Raw genomic sequence first — 21,304 nt, 5'->3', positions numbered from 1 at the left:
TTAGTGACCTTAATTCATCAATCAAGTACAAGGGTGGAGCGAAAACCCGCTGACACTCGGCCCCCTGTGGAATGAGTTTGACACATGTGCTCTAAAGCCTTCCCACTCTGCCCTAACACTAATAGCCTTCCCACTCTGCCCTAACACTAATAGCCAACCCACTCTGCCCTAACACTAATAGCCTTCCCACTCTGCCCTAACACTAATAGCCAACCCACTCTGCCCTAACACTAATAGCCAACCCACTCTGCCCTAACACTAATAGCCAACCCACTCTGCCCTAACACTAATAGCCTTCCCACTCTGCCCTAACACTAATAGCCAACCCACTCTGCCCTAACACTAATAGCCAACCCACTCTGCCCTAACACTAATAGCCTTCCCACTCTGCCCTAACACTAATAGCCAACCCACTCTGCCCTAACACTAATAGCCTTCCCACTCTGCCCTAACACTAATAGCCTTCCCACTCTGCCCTAACACTAATAGCCAACCCACTCTGCCCTAACACTAATAGCTTCCCCACTCTGCCCTAACACTAATAGCCAACCCACTCTGCCCTAACACTAATAGCCAACCCACTCTGCCCTAACACTAATAGCCTTCCCACTCTGCCCTAACACTAATAGCCAACCCACTCTGCCCTAACACTAATAGCCTTCCCACTCTGCCCTAACACTAATAGCCTTCCCACTCTGCCCTAACACTAATAGCCAACCCACTCTGCCCTAACACTAATAGCCAACCCACTCTGCCCTAACACTAATAGCCAACCCACTCTGCCCTAACACTAATAGCCAACCCACTCTGCCCTAACACTAATAGCCTTCCCACTCTGCCCTAACACTAATAGCCAACCCACTCTGCCCTAACACTAATAGCCAACCCACACTGCCCTAACACTAATAGCCAACCCACTCTGCCCTAACACTAATAGCCAACCCACTCTGCCCTAACACTAATAGCCTTCTTACTCTGCCCTAACACTAATAGCCAACCCACTCTGCCCTAACACTAATAGCCAACCCACTCTGCCCTAACACTAATAGCCTTCCCACTCTGCCCTAACACTAATAGCCAACCCACTCTGCCCTAACACTAATAGCCAACCCACTCTGCCCTAACACTAATAGCCAACCCACTCTGCCCTAACACTAATAGCCTTCCCACTCTGCCCTAACACTAATAGCCAACCCACTCTGCCCTAACACTAATAGCCAACCCACTCTGCCCTAACACTAATAGCCTTCCCACTCTGCCCTAACACTAATAGCCAACCCACTCTGCCCTAACACTAATAGCCAACCCACTCTGCCCTAACACTAATAGCCTTCCCACTCTGCCCTAACACTAATAGCCAACCCACTCTGCCCTAACACTAATAGCCAACCCACTCTGCCCTAACACTAATAGCCAACCCACTCTGCCCTAACACTAATAGCCTTCCCACTCTGCCCTAACACTAATAGCCAACCCACTCTGCCCTAACACTAATAGCCAACCCACTCTGCCCTAACACTAATAGCCAACCCACTCTGCCCTAACACTAATAGCCAACCCACTCTGCCCTAACACTAATAGCCAACCCACTCTGCCCTAACACTAATAGCCAACCCACTCTGCCCTAACACTAATAGCCAACCCACTCTGCCCTAACACTAATAGCCTTCCCACTCTGCCCTAACACTAATAGCCAACCCACTCTGCCCTAACACTAATAGCCGACCCACTCTGCCCTAACACTAATAGCCAACCCACTCTGCCCTAACACTAATAGCCAACCCACTCTGCCCTAACACTAATAGCCAACCCACTCTGCCCTAACACTAATAGCCAACCCACTCTGCCCTAACACTAATAGCCAACCCACTCTGCCCTAACACTAATAGCCAACCCACTCTGCCCTAACACTAATAGCCTTCCCACTCTGCCCTAACACTAATAGCCAACCCACTCTGCCCTAACACTAATAGCCAACCCACTCTGCCCTAACACTAATAGCCTTCCCACTCTGCCCTAACACTAATAGCCAACCCACTCTGCCCTAACACTAATAGCCAACCCACTCTGCCCTAACACTAATAGCCAACCCACTCTGCCCTAACACTAATAGCCTTCCCACTCTGCCCTAACACTAATAGCCAACCCACTCTGCCCTAACACTAATAGCCAACCCACTCTGCCCTAACACTAATAGCCAACCCACTCTGCCCTAACACTAATAGCCAACCCACTCTGCCCTAACACTAATAGCCTTCCCACTCTGCCCTAACACTAATAGCCAACCTACTCTGCCCTAACACTAATAGCCAACCCACTCTGCCCTAACACTAATAGCCTTCCCACTCTGCCCTAACACTAATAGCCAACCTACTCTGGCCTAACACACTAGCCTCCCCACTCTATCCTAACACAGTCTAGCCTCCCTACTCTGCCCTAACACAGTCTAGCCTCCCTACTCTGCCCTAACACAGTCTATAGCAGGGATCATGAACTAGATTCAGCCGCGTAACGATTTTTTCTTGAGAGGATGGTGTGGGGCCGGGAACATAATTACAATTAATTTGTAGATTGCAAATTAACCGCAAGAAGCCCAAACAGATGTAATAATTGACTAAAACATAATACTTTAGAAAGTTGCTTACATTTGTATACGATCACATATATCTCTCTGTTATGCATGGGAATACTTTGGAACAGATTTCCGAAATTAAAATCGCTTGGAGCTGGTGTTCTTACATTCTTTTATGTCTAACAATAGAAAATAATATAAAAAAGTATACTTTTTGTTTTGCTCAGAGAACTTGGGGGGGCCAAATAAAATCACCCGCTGGCCAAATTCGGCAGGTGGGCCGCCAGTTGGGCAACCCTGCTCTATAGCCTCTCCACTATGCCCTAACACACTATAGCCTCCCCACTCTGCCCTAACATCTACTAACGGTCCGAGGGCCGAATTTGGTCTGCGGGTGGTTTTACTTTTTTTTTTATTGTTGGACATAAAACACCTCCCCACTCTGCAGCCCTATCATGGTGTCTCTTCCCCTTTCCTCAGGTGCTTCATTCCCAGGCCTTGATGAACAGCCTCCATTACCAAACTTAATTAGGAAATCGCCCCTCGCCAGGAAGAGGCCTCTCTTCTCCTCTATCTCTCAGCCAACCAACCAACCAAACCCCCTGCAGGAGACAGAGACACAATAACAAATAAACCCGAGCACTACACTAACAGCCTGTCGCTGCCTGCAATTAGTCCAGCACCCGCTCTCGCTCTAATTAATAGCTGGCTCGTTGCTCTCTGTCGATGAGCACAATAAAGACAATGGAGATCCATCCATGGAGAGCCGGCATGGAGGCATGGAGGTGTGGGGGGCAGGGGGGAAGGGAGCGGCTGGACTGGGTCGACAGTGGTGGTGGCGGGGGTGAAGCCTGGCAGGCAGGTAGGTCTGTTCTTTGGCCCAGAGGTGTGCCCACTGCCCAGCCGGCTGTCAGACACACGTCAGCCGGGCATGAGGCGGGCAGAGGCAGACAGGATGCAGGCAGCCGTGGTCTACAGTGCTCTGCTGCCTCTGGGGCATAGAGGCTGGCGTTAGGCCCTGACAAGCAAGGCCCGTCGCTCACTCACACTGTCTGAAGGGCACTTGCATTGGTCCACACCCAGGCAAATGCACGCACGTGCAGGCACACAAATGCACACACCCACACAGGGCTCCTCTGTGGACCAATGAGATCACTCAACAGGCACCTAGCCGCCAGCCGAACAAAGCACCCCATAAAAGTGATTTTATTGTTCTCATATTTCTACCTCCCAAACTACACTACGTTGTAATTTGTAAGAAACAAGGGCTGAGTTATGTCTGCATTAACAGAGCAGGTTGAATTATATTGCCCATTTATATAAATCTGGAAAAACAGTGTTTACAGCTTAATCCTACTGAAGACCTGTGTAGGGCTCCACAGAGCTACGTCTTCTTTATACTGTACAGCTCATTATATACACACACACACACATTAATGGATCAACCAATGGGTGGCCAGGATTACAGCCATTTCTACCGGAGAATATGAACCATTCCAACTGTATGTGTGCGTGTGTGTATACTGTATGTGTTTGTTTTTTTTTTTGGGGGGGGGGGTAGGGCAGAGTAGGTGGAGATGATGATTGATCACTGGCATCACTGTCTGTGAGTGGGAGCACAAGGGATTGTGGGAAATGTACCCACTAGTTGAGGAGCAAAGGGAAGGACTGTCACTGTGTCTAAACCATGCAGAATTCCTCATTTTCTTTATTTTATGAAGACTGCAAAGATTCTATTTGACCGTCAGTATATTAGTGTAATATTCGGTGAAACAAATACCTATTATGAATGGACATTATTCTTATATACGCAGAACTATGAACGATATCTCGAGCCATATATCTGCTGTCATAATAAAGCGAGACGAACTAACACAATATTTCACAAAATTGCTTTGAAATTGTACGTCTTAGCAAGGGCCTTCCTCGAAAACTACCCTTGTGATCACTCTTCATCAGCCGTAATGGCTCTAAATTGGGGTACAGGCAAATGACATCTAAACTGAAGATGCATGTCAAGCCGCCATAGCTCCCCATGATAAACAGGTTCAGACAGAGCAGTAACTGATGTGTTTTTGCGCAGTACAGATATGTGAAATGCCTGCCAGAGAAATTCACTGGAGCTGTACCTCTCACGTTATCCCCCGGGCCCCCTAATCAGAGCAGCCACAGGACTGCATGGAAGACGGATGCCAATGGCTGTGGAGGAATCCAGCCAGTTACACAGAGAAAGAGAGGAAGAGAGAGAGAGCGAGAGAGCGAGAGTGCGAGAGAGAGAGAGAAAAGGGGTAGGGAGGGAGTGAAAAAGACAAAGAGAGAAAAAGAGAGATGGGCAGTGTTCACTACACCTTCTCTCCCTGCTATTCATTTGCAGTGTTCCAGGGAGATCTTTCATATCAGGTTCCATTTTTAAAGACCTCTCTCTCTCAGCTCATATCATGGGCTGCAGAGACAGCGTGGGTGGAGCTACTGTATGTTTCCAAAACTGAACAGTCTGCAGCATGTGTATCAATGTATGATATGGACACAGTATGTAAGTAAAGAGCTGCATGTGTGTGTCTGTCTTTGTGTGTGTGTGTGTGTGCGCGTGTGCGCGTGTGCGCGTGCATCTGCGTGTGTGTGTATGCGTGCATGTGCCTACATCAATTTTATTTTTTTATTTTTTTTAAATCAAATCAAATTGTATTTGTCACATGCTTCGTAAACAACAGGTGTAGACTAACAGTGAAATGCTTACTTACGGGTCCTTCCCAAAAATGCAGAGAGAAAAGAAAGAGAAATAGCACGAGGAAAAAATTTAGAAATAATAACACAAGGAATGGATGCGTTTGTGTGTTTACGCACACAAACGTGCGCATGGATGCGTGTGTGTGTGCATGCGCGTGTATATGTCTGTGGGCCAGGCAGCCAGCTAGCTCTGGCATCACCTTCCCAGTGCCTGACAAGACATTCACAACTCTGACTGGTGCCAGGCTGAAACAGACCTATCACAGCAGCATGTGGGAGGTGTTCTAGAACGAAACAAACAACCTCGCTCCCCAGTCCTCTAACCAGCATCTAACGCCTTGTCTAATCCAATGACCATTACTGCCGGGGAGCAATTATACAGTTAATTCGGAAAGTATTCAGACCTCTTTACTTTTTCCACATTTTGTTACGTTACAGCCTTATTCTAAAATGGATTAAATTGTTTTACCCCCTCATCAACCTACACACAATACCCCATAATGACAAAGCAAAAACAGGTTTTTAGAAATGTTTGCAAAAGTATAAAAAAAACTACAACTGAAATATCACATTTACATTAGTATTCAGACCCTTTACTCAGTACTTTGTTGAAGCACCTTTGGCAGCGATTACAGGCTCGAGTCTTCTTGGGTATGACGCTATAAGCTTGGCAAACCTGTTTTTGGGGAGTTTCTCCCATTTGTCTCTGCAGATCCTCTCAAGCTCTGTCAGGTTGGATGGGGAGCGTTGCTGCACAGCTATTTTCAGGTCTCTCCATAGATGTTCGATTGGGTTCAAGTCCAGGCTCTGGCTGGGCCACTCAAGGACATTCAGAAACTTGTCCCGAAGCCACTCCTGCGTTGTCTTGGCTGTGTGCTTAGGGACGATGTCCTGCGCTCTGTAGCAGGTTTTCATCAAGGATCTCTTTTCCTATTTGCTACGTTCATCTTTCTCTCGATCCTGACTAATCTCCCAGTCCGTGCCGCTGAAAAACATCCACACAGCATGATGCTGCCACCACCATGCTTCACCTTAGGGATGGTGCCAGGTTTCTTCCAGATGTGACACTTGGCATTCATCAGACCAGATAATCATATTTGTCATGGTCAGAGTCCTTTAGGTGCCTTTTGGCAAACTAACAAGCTGGCTGTCATGTGCCTTTTACTGAGGAATGGCTTCCATCTGGCCACTCTACCATAAAGGCCTGATTGGTGGAGTGCTGCAGAGATGGTTGTCCTTCTGGAAGGTTCTCCCATCTCCACAGAGGAACTCTGGAGCTCTGTCAGAGTTACCATCAGGTTCTTGGTCACCTCCCTGACCAAGGCCCTTCTCCCCTGATTGCTCAGTTTGGCCGGGCGGCCAGCTCTAGGAAGAGTCTTGGTGGTTCCCAACTTCTTCCATTTAAGAATGATGGAGGCTACTGTGTTCTTGGGGACCTTCAATGCTGCAGACATTTTTTGGTACCCTTCCCCAGATTTGTGCCTCTACACAATCCTGTCTCCGAGCTCTACGGACAATTCCTTCGACCTCATGGCTTTGTTTTTGCTCTGACATGCACTGTCAACTCTGGGAACTTACATTGACAGGTCTGCCTTTCCAAATCATGTCCAATCAATTGAATTTACCACAGGTAGAATCCAATCAAGTTGTAGAAACATCTCAAGGATGATCAATGGAAACAGGATGCACCTGAGCTCAATTTCGAGTCTCATAGCAAAGGGTCTAAATACTTATTTTTTGTTTTTTTATTTTTAATACATTTGCAAAAATGTCGACAAACCTGGTTTCACTTTGTCATTATGGGGTATTGTGTGTAGATTGATGATTTCTTTAAAAAACAATTCCATTTTAGAATAAGGCTGAGGAAAAAGTCAAGGGGTCTGAATACTTTCCGAATGCACTGTACATACGCTACACCTCTTCACATTTTTGGATTCGGCAATTTCAGCCATACCCGTTGCTGACAGGTGTATAAAATCGAGAACACAGCTATGCAATCTCCATAGACAAACATTGGCAGTAGAATGGCGTGTACTGAAGAGCTCAGTGACTTTCAATGTGGCACCATCATAGGATGCCACCTTTCGAACTAGTCAGTTCGTCAAATTTCTGCTCTGCTAGAGAAGCCCCGGTCAACTGTAAGTGCTGTTATTGTGAAGTGGAAACGTCTACGAGCAACAACGACTCAGCCGTGAAGTGGTAGCCAACACAAGCTCACAGAACGGGACCGCCAAGTGCTGAAGCGCGTAGCGCGTAAAAATTGTCTGTCCTTTGTTGCAACACTCACTACCGAGTTCCAAACTGCCTCTGGAAGCAACGTCTGCAAAATAACTGTTCGTCGGGAGCTTCATGAAATGGGTTTCTATGGCCGAGCAGCTGCACACAAGCTTAAGATCACCATGCGCAATGCCAAGCGTCGGCTGGAGTGGTGTAAAGATCGCCACCATTGGACTCTGGAGCAGTGGAAACGCGTTCTCTGGAGTGATGAATCACGCTTCACCATCTGGCAGTCCGACGAACGATTCTGGGTTTGGCGGATGCCAGGAGAACGATATCTTACCCAATGCATAGTGCCAACTGTGAAGTTTGGTGAAGGAGGAATAATGGTCTGGAGCTGTTTTTCATGGTTCGGGCTAGGCCCCTTAGTTCCAGTGAAGGGAAATCTTAACGCTAAAGCATACAATGACATTCTAGACGATTCTGTGCTTCCAACTTTGTAGCAACAGTTTGGGGAAGGCCCTTTCCTGTTTCAGCATGACAATGCCCCTGTGCACAAAGTGAGGTCCATACAGAAATGGTTTGTCGAGATCGGTGTGGAAGAACTTAACTGGCCTGAATGGAGCCCTGACCTCAACCCCATCAAACACCTTTAGGATGAATTGGAACGCCGACTGCGAGCCAGGCCTAATCGCCCAACATCAGTTCCCGACCTCACTAATGCTCTTGTGGCTGAATGGAAGCAAGTCCCCGCAGCAATATTCCAACATCTAGTGGAAAGCCTTCCCAGAAGAGTGGAGGCTGTTATAGCAGCAAAGGGGGGACCAACTCAAAAAATGCCCATGATTTTGTAATGAGATGTTCAACAAGCAGGTGTCCACATACCATATAGTGTACTTCTGATTGAAATCATTATCTGTCTGAATGACTGGTGGGAGGCGAATTCCTGTGTGGCTCAGTTGGTAAAGTATGGCGCTTGCAACGCCAGGGTCGTGGGTTCGTTTCCTGCTGGGGCCACATAGGAAGATGTATGTTCGCACTACAGTAAGTTGCATTGGATAAATGTGTCTGCTAAAAGGCATATACTGTATATTATTATACTGTATGTATATTATATTATTTTTCCAGACGGTTTCGAATCCAGTACCTTGCATTTAGACAGTTATGTATATTACTAGTATATACTGTATATAGTCATAATTTTCTGAACCGCATTAACATTTCTGAGTGGCAGGTGATGGGAATTTTCAAAGTTCTGGGGATAACTATTATTGTATAGCGAAGCTTCAAGTGGAGACATAAGATATATCGAGAGACGTGACCTTTAAGAGATACAGTAAGACAGAGGTTGAAGTCAACATTCAATAAAGTCTACACCTTGTCAGCTACTGTATATCTAGCATTCATGTCTAACATTCAGCGTAGTTCACCCTTTCGACTCCCAAGACAACCAGTAACCCACAAACACTGTTACGTGGGATGCAAAGAGAGTTGGAGGAGGAGGGTGAGCAGTGCTTTAGGACATTCTGTAGAGTAAAGTCCCATTGGTGCCATAGTCAGTGGTGAATAGACAGTAATAGGGGGAGTGAGGTGGTGCTGCTACAGTAAAGCCTGATCCCAGGTCTGTTTATAGCCAACTCCTATTGCATAACATAAAGCCATTTCCAATTGGCATAACACTAACCTCAGGAGTTGGCTATACAGCACAAACAGATCTGGGATCAGGCTAGTACTAGTGCTTTAGTCATGTATGTGGAGTAAGGTTCCATAGGTGCAGTCAATGGAGAATTGATAATAGTGGAGTTGTGGGAGGGAGGAGGGGGGGAGCTACGGGGAGTGGGGGGGGAGAGGTCATACAAGGAGAGGTGCTCCGGGACATGCTACGAACTTGTAGAGACTAAAGTACTACCTGCTATAAGAGAGCTGTGTCTCAGCCCACTTTTCCCTCCGCTGCAAGGCCGGACAATACACAGAGCACAAAGATACAATATCAATACCAGCGTTTATCTCAAAGAGAGCTGTGTCAGGGATAAAAGCACGCTTCATGTGCAGCCAACAGAATCTGGTGCCAAAAGTAGAAGAAACCTCAGCATTAAAGGAAAGGTTCACCCATTTTGAATGTTATATTGTTTTTATGCATCTCTGAGTGATCTTCTATCGATTCCCTGGGTCATTTCATGTTTTCATGTGTATCGGAGTTACTGGCGTTCAAGCAGGCAGACATCCGCCCGGTATGATGTAGCACTGTGATAAAGTCGCTCTCATTACACTGGAAGTTAATAGGAATGCGACTTTTAGATTGCGAAAAAATCTATCATACATGGCAGATTTCAATACCGGCGGATGTCATAACTTGGGAGGATGTCTTCTCTCGAATGGGCCATTATTCATATTTTTGCGATATTTCTACCTCGAGAAATGTGTAATTTAACAGAGGGTCTAGTACATTTTTCCTATTTGTCTGCCTCTTTAGCCCAGGGTGTATTGCATGGTGCCGTTGACAGAGATATTCGAGAAAGTTGCTGGGATGAAGGAACGTATAACGCCCCACCTAGCTGTCGACCATTCGCGATTTTCCATGTAGCTACTAACCTTATTATAATGCCAAAATGCAACATTAGTTCACAAAAAATATTGCTCTTAGTGTTATTTAACACTATGAATTAAAGGAATGGGTGGTTTTGGGTGGATTTTTCCTTTAAGTAGCGACAGTGCAGCATGTTTAGTAGGCGATATCCATTGTAAGAGCACTGGAACGATTGTGAGATTTCCAGAATCAAGAGATGTGGCAAGGCCAAAAGATGTTTGACTTTGATCATGCTCAGTGCCAGGCCAGAATCAGTCATTACAGACGGCTAGCCAAATGTACACTTTAGCTAAGCAATGTAAGTCTCAACATGGAATCAACATCGAAGTCCTACAGTGAAATTAATTGATGCAGGTTTGTGAATTGAGGTGAAGTCCGGGAAGGCAACAATATATTATAATAACACATTTTCCTTATTAACTCTTCCAAACTCAGCACCACTGTTGAAAACACTATACTGATTTAGAGTAAGATACTCAGTAAAGGAGACCAAAAACAGTCATTGAAAAACAAGATTAAAACCCTCCTTTCTTTCTCTTTTCCTTCAAATTCAGCCATCCCTCCTGCTCCGGTCCAAATGGCATTCTAAATATTTAATAGTGCACATGGAGGGGTTTTGGACACCTCAGCACTTAAAACCATGCGGGTCAAGGGGATATTTCTACGACCAAACATCAATTGAATACGTTATCATGGCTCCCCGCTGCACCGTAGAGCTCTATTAGATAAGGGAGTGCTTCACACAGCAGTCTCATCCATTGCAGTACTGGGATAGCGGTCAAAAGAATAGCCCTGCGACCGGGTGAAACATTGTACTATAACACTGTATGAACGTGAGAGTTACTTTACCTGCCTTAGGCCGTCTCTACTGTTCTGCATGATCCGCAGGGCGTAGTTGGACCGCTGGCCTTTGCTGTTGAATTCAATGTGGCCTGTTAGTCCTTCCAATTCTACCTATCCCAGAGAGAGAGAGAACAAGAGAGAAAAGCTCTCATGTTATTAAGGCGTTTCACTTGGTCTGCAACCGTTGTTTTTGGTGTCAATAATCTGGGTTCAAATAGTATTAGTTGGCTTTCAAATCATTCAGCTGCTCTGGATTGAGCTTGCCTTGCTTGACAGAACTAATGGAGGAGTTCCAAAAGGGTAAACTGCAAACCCTGCCGATCTGGAACTGCATGCAAGGCTCAATCCGATGCTCCCAAGTATTTGAAAGATAACAAATACTGTTTGAACCCAGGTATGTCAGTAATGTCACATGCATGGCTGGGTTCGGTAAGGCTTTAGTTCCTTATTGACTAACTGAAATCATTCAATGGATTTGAGTTTCGATTCAATTATCCAGATGGAAAGCAGGCTGACAATTATGCGGCGACAAAACCTCAACCCACCCCATCATCCGATACTGAGAAACCAGCAGTATGATCGATACGAGGGTGTCTCAAACAAAATGATTATGTGATGACAAAGTGATGGTGGTATAACATCTATATGTCAACACGACTAATTTTCACATGAAAAAAACCGGTCTGAAATCCAATACATGTCACACTCTAGTGTCTTGATATCTCACTCACAGGCCATTTGTTCCTAATAAGGGACTATGAGCATTACAGTATGACAGCCAGTCAACCAGTCTCTAATTCCATCCCTGCCCCCCTTCTCCCTGCTGTAGCCTACTAATAAAGAAATAGGGGCAGTGACCTAGCCTGATCCCAGAGCTGTTTGTACTGTCTTGATAACTCCTATGGTCTTAGGTGTATCAATGACAGCACATACAGATCTGGGACCAGGCTAGCAGTGACCCAAGTTAATGTGACAATATGATTGACTGTATGACCAGTGGTAAGAGAAGGGCTAGAGGATTTATATATAAATATAAATACATAAATGTAAATATATTCAGCTGGTAGATCAAACAGTAAGGTAAGGGTTAGGGGACAGGGATCTGCTGGCTGAATACGCACACCCAATGGCTTCTAGTATAACGTTAACTAACACACTTGGGAGCATACTGTATATCACAGTGTGCACTACAGTCTAATTTAGCTCTACAAAATATGAATCTAATCTTAATCTAATCTTAATCTTAAACACGACCAACAACAGCATGCCATTCCCCTCCTATCCAGAGTGGGGCGCCCTTACCATCCTCAGGTAGTTCATGAGGCTGGTGCCATGCTCCCAGATCTTGGAGGACTTGCAGGAGAGCTGCGTGGCGCCCACGTTCTGGCTACGGTTGAGCTCCTGGACCGCCGCAACCACCGCGTACACTGCGTCAAACAGCAGCGCTGACGAGAGCTGAGAGAGAGAGGGAGAGAGGGAGAGAGGGAGAGAGAGAGAGATGAAAAAAGAAAAAGAAAGAAAGAAAGAAAGAAAGAAAGAAAGAAAGAAAGAAAGAAAGAAAGAAAGAAAGAAAGAAAGAAAGAAAGAAAGAAAGAAAGAAAGAAAGGAGAAGGGAGGGAAGGAAGATATGCTGTCACAAACACACATCAATCTTTCATCCTCCCTGACGCCTGGGGCCCGCTCTGGTTGGTCAGTGATGGGTTAAAACAAGCGAGCCCCAGAATGCCATCCATGCAGCAGTCAGATATTCCATTAGATCGTTAGGATCCTCTGATGTGCTGACAGAAAAAAAAAGCCCCACCACTTTCACCCCTACTGGAGCTGGCAAGCCCTGGCCATTCCAATTACCACACATTCGTCAGAGTGGAGGCGGAAGTGCAGGAAAGGGCATTTGTCCTGTAGACTGTTTACATACAGGCCCCATACGTGTAAAGACAATTAAAATGCATGATGGCATAGATTATACACGGGAGAGAGGGAGTATTTCACTGTTTTATGTCTGTATAATAAAGCAATAAGGCCTTGATGGCCCTGATCTGTTGTGCATATTGATATGGGACTATGTAAACTCAGCAAAAAAAGAAACGTCCTCTCACTGTCAACTGTGTTTATTTTCAGCAAACTTAACAGGTGTAAATATTTGTATGAACATAACAAGATTCAACAACTGAGACATAAACTGAACAAGTTCCACAGACATGTGACTAACATAAATTGAATAATGTGTCCCTGAACAAAGGGGGGGTCAAAATCAAAAGTAACAGTCAGTATCTGGTGTGGCCACCAGCTGCATTAAGTACTGCAGTGGGCGGCCGGTAGTTTAGTGGTTAAGAGCATAGTGCCAGTAACCGAAAGGTCGCTGGTTCTAATCCCCGAGCCGACTAGGTGAAAAATCTGTTGATGTGCCCTTGAGCAAGGCACTTAACCCTAATTGCTCCTGTAAGTTGCTCTGGATAAGAGCGTCTGCTAAATAACTAAAATGTAAATGCAGTGCATCTCCTCCTCATGGACCAGATTTGCCTGTTCTTGCTGTGAGATGTTACCCCGCTCTTCCACCAAGGCACCTGCAAGTTCCCAGACATTTCTGGGGGGAATGGCCCTAGCTCTCACCCTCCGATCCAACAGGTCCCAGACGTGCTCAATGGGATTGAGATCCGGGCTCTTCGCTGGCCATGGCAGAACACTGAAATTCCTGTCTTGCAGGAAATCAGCCATACTACTCGTTCTGTGCGTGGTGGCATTGTCATGCTGGAGGGTCATGTCAGGATGAGCCTGCAGGAAGGGTACCACATGAGGGAGGAGGATGTCTTCCCTGTAACGCACAGCGTTGAGATTTCCTGCAATGACAACAAGCTCAGTCCGATGATGCTGTGACACACCGCCCCAGACAATGACGGACCCTCCACTTCCAAATCGATACTGCTCCAGAGTACAGGCCTCGGTGTAACGCTCATTCCTTCGACGATAAACGCGAATCCGACCATCACCCCTGGTGAGACAAAACCGCGACTCGTCAGTGAAGAGCACTTTTTGTCAGTCCTGTCTGGTCCAGTGACGGTGGGTTTGTGCCCATAGGTGACATTGTTGCCGGTGATGTCTCGTGAGGACCTGCCTTACAACAGGCCAAAAGCCCTCAGTCCAGCCTCTCTCAGCCTATTGCGGACAGTCTTACACTGATAGAGGGATTGTGCATTCCTGGTGTAACTCGGGCAGTTGTTGTTGCCATCCTGTACCTGTCCCGCAGGTGTGATCTTCGGATGTACCCATCCTGTGCAGGTGTTGTTACACGTGGTCTGCCACTGCGAGGACGATCAGCTGTCCGTCCTGTCTCCCTGTAGCGCTGTCTTAGGCGTCTCACAGTACGGACATTGCAATTTATTGCCCTGGCCACATCTGCAGTCCTCATGCCTCCTTTCAGCATGCCTAAGGCACGTTCACGCAGATGAGCAGGGACCCTGGGCATCTTTCTTTTGGTGTTTTTCAGAGTCAGTAGAAAGGCCTCTTTAGTGTCCTAAGTTTTCATAACTGTGACCTTAATTGCCTACCGTCTGTAAGCTTTTAGTGTCTTAACGACCGTTCCACAGGTGCATGTTCATTAATTGTTTATGGTTCATTGAACAAGCATGGGAAACATTGTTTAAACCCTTTACAATGAAGATCTGTGAAGTTATTTGGATTTTCACAAATTATCTTTGAAAGACAGGGTCCTGAAAAAGGGATGTTTCTTTTTTTGCTGAGTTTAGATGATTGTGATGCATAGTAAACAATGAGTGTGTATAGTGGTTCAGTGTCATTTGGATTCCAGGAGGGAAAGTTGATGACAGTAACTTCCTGATCATGTCACGATTATGCACCATGTGACCTTAAAGGGAGATGTCACTTCGAAATCAAAGTTGGTGAGATGTTTTCAGACTTCAAAAGTAGTCTAATGTCAAAATGTATCCACATCTCACGTCATCGGTTATGTAGATCCATATTATGTATTAAGGCATATAGCTGGATCTACAAAACAAATGGCCTGGGATGTGGACCTATCTCAATAATTAAACAAATGTTGAGGTCTGAAAATATCTGACAAACGTTCATTTTGGAGTGAAATATCCTTTAACATTGAACAGCATGTCTACTTAGGTTGCAAGTCACTGTAATGTCCCCCCCCCCCTCCCCTCTCTCCATTCCTCCTCACCTCGCTCTCTTCCGTCCCTCCACCAATCCTCAATACACTGTACAGCTAAGAGAGAGGGGTTTTTAAAAATGAAACCTGATATGAAAGAGCTCCCTGGAACACTGCAGATGAATGGCAGGGAGAGAAGGTGTAGCTCTCTCGCTCTCTCTCTCTCTCGTTTTATTAGGGACTCAGAGCTGTTATCCCTCTCCTGCTCTTAGTGCGCTATCTGTTAGACTACAAAACATCCTGTGATTAATTAAAGATAACTCCTAATTAAGAGGGGAAAAAAACAACTAGAGAAAAACTGCTGGTTTCTAAAAACAGCAGCCATTGATTTTTCAAAATCTTTCTTGAGGGCTTAATTAAGAAATAAAAATGCAATAAACCCAATTAATGAATTACTCATTGTTCTCTGTTTGATGTCAGAAAACAAATGAAACAAATGCTCTGGTACACTTCTTGTTTACACAAGTATGGTGAATTGGGTTAAAAATAGTTCAAATGCTGCATGGAAGAATGCTATGTTAATGTTATGTACTACACTACCAGTCACGTATTCATTTAATAAGCATGTGGCAATTAAACATTTTTGACTAATTAACGACTACACAGACAACTGTATTAAAGGCATAGAAAGACTTCAAGCCTTAACATTCTTAAAGATCTAATGGCTTGTAATGAGTCTCGCAGACACACGTGTGGGGATATATTGTATAATATGGGAAAAGAGCTGGGGTGTATTGTAACTAATAGAAATGTAACTAATAGAGCTGAATTTCCAATTGTACATGCAAGAGTACGATTGGGAATCGTCAGGTCTATTTGTTACATTTCTGTCTGCAACATTACAGAACCTTCTGATAGAAATAAAGTATATTATGGAGATCAGAAATGATTGTCTAGCTGCTAGACAATCATCTCTGTTCTACATAAATCTGAACCCTGGTCTCACCGGTGTGCCGGCGAAGGGGGCGTGGTCACAGTTTTCCTGCCAGGAACGGTTGAGGCTGAGGAGGAAATCCTGGAAGAAGGGATGTGTTCGGTTGAAGACGGAAAAGCCCAGAATGTTCACCCGCTCACTGGGCACGTCGTCCAATCGCAGCAGAGAGAATTCCTGCAGAGGGAGGAGTCAGAGGGTCAAAGGTATGATGGTATTAGGTATGTATATGACAAGGGGTTGGACATGTCTGACATAAATCACGTTTAATTGCCGCAATACGTGGATATATCTGATTGAATGGAATATTTAATCAATGTCAGGGAAAAGGGCGCATGCTAATCTAATACGTTTAGCCCCAATTTCATTGATTTACTTGAAGTTTCATTATGTTAAGTTTATTACTCCGGATGATTAAGATTCCTAATATGTACACAACCCACATAATTCCTTCAGAGAGTGTGTGTGGTGTGTGTATGTATGTGGTGTGTGTGCATGTGTTCCTTTAGTTTAGTGCATATTCAAACGTGCGTGGGCATATGAGTACAGCCTGGAACAAGCCCTTGGAAATGTGTTTGGATGAAAAACAACTTTTACTTTGATGTCCCTAAGTTCAGTCTGGTGGCTCCCGAGCAGTGGGGAGGACGTCACCAGAAGGTTAATAGAGATATCAGCCCAGTCAGTGCCAGCTCTACAGTCTATAACGGTGACACCGCCTGTCACCTCGCTGGGCCCGGGGACAGATATGATACGTATAGAGGAAGAGGAGGAGGAGGAAACGGAGAGGAGAGGAGGAGGAAGAGGAGAGGAGAGGAGAGGAGAGGAGAGGAGAGGAGAGGAGAGGAGAGGAGAGGAGAGGAGAGGAGAGGAGAGGAGAGGAGAGGAGAGGAGAGGAGAGGAGAGGAGAGGAGAGGAGAGGAGAGGAGAGGAGAGGAGAGGAGGAGGAGAGGAGGAAAAGGAGAGGAGAGGAGGAGAGGAGAGGAGGAGGAGAGGAGGAAAAGGAGAGGAGAGGAGGAGGAGAGGAGGAAAAGGAGAGGAGAGGAAAAAGAGAGGAGAGGAGCGGAGCAGAGGAGAGGAAAAGGAGAGGAGAGGAGAGGAGGAGAGGAGAGGAGGAAAAGGAGAGGAGAGGAGGAGGAGAGGAGGAAAAGGAGAGGAGAGGAAAAGGAGAGGAAAAGAGAGAGGAGAGGAGAGGAGAGGAGAGGAGAGGAGAGGAGAGGAGAGGAGAGGAGAGGAGAGGAGAGGAGGAAAAGTGCCCAGGCTTCAGACAGTTCAGACAGAGACAGACTACTCTACTGTGGAAGGCAGGAGAGAGGAGGGGGTTAGAGGGCAGGGGTGTGTGTGTCTGTGTCTGTGTCTGTGTGTGTGCGTGTGCAAGCATGCGTGTGCATGCGTGCGTGCGTGTGCGTGCGTGCGTGCGTGTGTGTCTGTGTGCGTGCGTGCACGCATGTGTCCAATCCTCAATAAGGGGTGTTGGGGCTGGTGAGTTGAGTGGGAAGAGAATCCCTCTGAGAACAATAACCTCACAAGACACCAGCAGTAGCCTTTCAAATCCCAGGGCTTAGATAAGGTAGTGTGTTAGCGAGTTCCTCTGCAGCACTAGATCAAAGCCCAACTAGACTCTGGTGCTCTTACAACAAACACTAGCACGGTAGGAGAAGGTGAGCAGGCCACGGCGGAATGAAGGATACATGTTGTGCTGGATTATGGTGAGAGAGAGATTTGAGGAAGGAAGGAGACTGCAAGAGAGACAGAGAGAAAGAGAGAAAAGTGTCATGGAGGTGAGAGAGGAAGAAGGAGAGGTGAAGAAAAATTGAGATAGAGAGAACAGAGAGTCATGGGAGTTAGGAGGAAGGCATGATGGGCACTACGGGAGTGATGGAGGGAGACTGTGACTGCTTCCCAAATGGCACCCTATTCCCTATGTAGTGCACTACCTTTGACCAGGGCCGGTAAGGAATAGAGTGCCATTTGGAACACATCCAGTCTTTTCATCAGAGCCCCTGGGGGAGAACAGGACAGGAGAAAGCCCCTGGTGAACTCCTTTAGCATCACTAACTACAGACCGCAATGCAAACTGGCAGTCTTATGTCTTCCCATCTAGACCAACAACACCATCCCGTTTAGTGGTGACACATCTCTTTTTGATTTACTCTCTCCTAGCCATGTTGTCTCTGTATCTTATTTCAATGAGTGCCTTTCTGTCCATGCCAGGTGATGAAAAGCAATCTGAAAACAAAATGAAGTTTAAGGCGACTCGCTGCACCCCAATTGAAGCTGACGCTACTAGCTTCCGATGTTTTGATGTTTTCGAGGCAAACTCTTGGCAGATTGTTTTTGCACTTTCTGCCAAGTGCATTCAGGACATTGAGAACTTGAGATAAATAGATATTGAGGAGTGAAACACACAGCATTTGATGAAAGGAAGGCTGAGTTGAACATGAAACAGTGTTTTCTCTGTGCCTAATTCTTTATGAATGAGTATTAAAATAAACATGCCCGAAAGATTCATTTATTCATTCATTAATTCATGAGAACATTTAATCCAACATGGATAGTGGTGTTGTTCACAGCTCTCAGTACAATTGGAACTACCCACCACATCTTAAAACATTTAATTACCTTCAATATTTAAAATCAAAATATTTAATTATGAAAATAGCATAATATATGGGCGCAGACCCTTCTTATACAAAAAAATGACTTGAGTGGATACATTTTACACACACACACACACACAAATTCACTTCGCTTTACTTTAACCCTTTACACTTGTGGAATTGGCCTATATGGATACAGCTAAATTGAAATGTTTCTTACAGAGGAAATATGGAAAGCATATGCATAACCATAGTAAAAGTTAAAAGGGAACAGTTTGGAGATTATGGGAAAATTATTAGACTAAAGGTGAGGACAACAGTTCACCTGACACAACATTACACTGTTGATTTTATGTGCATATTAGTCTCCAAATCTGCCATTTTTAACCCGTATAAAGGTAGAAGTGTAAAGGGCTACGACATTGGAACATTTGAGCTAAAGTCTCCACCACACCTTTATTGACTACAATCTGCGCACTGGTGACAGTTTCATTGTTTTCCCATCACCTGTCCACAGTGTACCCTGACAAGCCCAATGGGAGTGGCCCCATAATTATTTTTCAAGTGCACTTTAATAGATCATTAGGAGAGGAGCCTGTGCAAATGAGCTGGTCATTAAGTATGCCCCTACTGGGTGCAGTCAAACACATGAAATACAATGTCACCAAATATCCACCGGTGGCGTCTGGAGAAACCTAGCAAGCACGAGCGGTGTACAGTGCCGTGAAAAAGTATTTGCCCCCTTTCTGATTTTCTCAATTTTTGCATATTTTTGATACTGAATGTTATCAGATCTTCAACCAAAACCTAATATTAGATGAAGGGAACCTGAGTTTATAAATAAAAAAAGTGATACTTATTTTATTTATTTAATTAACAAAGTTATACAACACCCAATTCCCCTGTGTGAAAAAGTAATTGCCCCCTTACATTCAATAACTTGTTGTGCCACCTTTAGCTGCAATGACTGCAACCAAATGCTTCCTGTAGTTGTTGGTGAATTCTGGCCCATTCTTGCATGCAGAACTGCTTTAAGTCAGCGACATTTGTGGGTTTTCAAGCATGAACTGCTCATTTCAAGTACTGCCACAACATCTCAATTGGAATTAGGTCTGGACTTTGACTAGGCCATTCCAAAACTTAAAATGTGTTGCGTTTTAATCATTTTCATGTAGGCTTGATTGTGTGTTGTGGCAGATACAGAGCAGAATTCAGGGTTCCTTCTATTAAGACAAGTCGTCCAGGTCCTGAGGCAGCAACGCATCCCCAAACCATCACACTACAACCACCATGCTTGACCGTTGGTATGAGGTTCTTACTGTGGAATGCAGTGTTTGGTTTTCGCCAGACATAATGGGACCCATCTCGTCCAAAATGTTGACTCAAGTTTGCCAAAAAGCATCTGGAAGCACCTGGATGATCATCAAGACTCTTGGAAGAATGTTCTATGGACAAATGAGTCAAACGTTTCACTTTATGGATGGCATGGGTCCCATTATGCCTGTCGAAAACCAAACACTGCATTCCACTGTCACACTCTGATCTGTTTGACCTGTCTTTGTGATTGTCTCCACCCCCCTCCAGGTGTCGCCCATCTTCCCCATTATCCCCAGTGTATTTATACCTGTGTTCTCTGTTTCTCTGTTGCCAGTTTGTTTTGTTTCGTCAAGCCTACCAGCGGGTTCCCCCTTGCTCCTGTCTTCCTCAAGGCCTTGATTAATGATGTTCTCCGTGACATGTTGAACCGGTTCGTCTTCGTCTAACACGACGACATCCTCGTCTTCTCCCGCTCTGCCCAACAACATGTGCTCGAAGGCAGAGGAGATGAGTGGTAGCGGGTAGCGGTTCTTCACCATCCTTGGCGGTGCACATATCTCCACACCGTCAAGCGTCTCAATTCCAGGCAAGCTAGGTGGGCCCTGCTTTTCACCCGGTTCAACTTCTCCCTCTCATACCGACCGGCATCAGAGAATGTCAAGCCAGATGCGCTGTAACGCCGCTATTGCCCTGTGGCTACATCCCCGGAATCCGAGACCATCCTTCCCACCTCGTGCTTAGCGACGGGGTGGGGGGCAGATAACCGGATGTTTGTTCCTGACGCTGTCCACCCCTTGGTTCTGGAGTGGGCCCACTCCTCCAGGCTTGCCTGCCACCCGGGCTCCCGTCAGACCCTGGCCTTTGTGTGACAACGCTTTTGGTGGCCTACAATGGTTCCAATTCGTCTCCGCATTCGTCGCCTGCACGATCTGTGCGCAGAACAAGACTCCTAGGCAATCTCCGGCTGGTCTCCTCCAACCTCTGCCTGTTCCTCACCGTCCCTGGTCTCACATATCCCTGTACTTTGTCACGGGTCTTCCCCCGTCTGATGGCAACACCGCCATCCTGACTGTTGTGGACCGGTTTTCCAAAGCCGCCCACATCATTCCTCTCCCCAAGCTACACTCCACCAAAGAGACGGGCCAGCTCATGGTGCAGCACGTCTTCCGGATCCATGGACTCCCAGTGGACATGGTCTCCGACCGGGGTCTTCAGTTCTCGTCCCAGTTCAGGAACGCGTTCTGCACACTCATTGGGTCGTCGGCCAGCCTGTCCTCTGGTTTCCACCCTCAGTCCAACGGCCAGTCGGAGCGAGCCAACCAAGACCTGGAGATGACTC

At 45.9% G+C, this 21,304-nt stretch overlaps 1 protein-coding gene across 1 annotated transcript in view; it reads right to left on the bottom strand.

The window, feature by feature from the left end:
- The window catches only part of LOC311105862 (glutamate receptor ionotropic, kainate 4-like), a gene marked incomplete at both ends in the record, with an annotated part of 245,044 nt that overhangs the window by 59,777 nt on the left and 163,963 nt on the right, over window positions 1-21,304 (bottom strand). Inside the window, 3 exons of the mRNA XM_084148080.1 lie at window positions 10,953-11,057; window positions 12,249-12,401; window positions 16,067-16,228. Coding sequence (XP_084004206.1) covers window positions 10,953-11,057; window positions 12,249-12,401; window positions 16,067-16,228 — 420 coding nt within the window. The remainder of the gene's footprint in view (window positions 1-10,952; window positions 11,058-12,248; window positions 12,402-16,066; window positions 16,229-21,304) is intronic.

The sequence above is a fragment of the Coregonus lavaretus genome (assembly GCF_964263955.1).
Source record: "Coregonus lavaretus genome assembly, chromosome: 30".
In the NCBI taxonomy this organism is placed as follows: domain Eukaryota; kingdom Metazoa; phylum Chordata; class Actinopteri; order Salmoniformes; family Salmonidae; genus Coregonus; species Coregonus lavaretus.
Note: the sequence above shows the minus strand (reverse complement) of the source record. Positions and strands in the feature narration are given on the sequence as shown.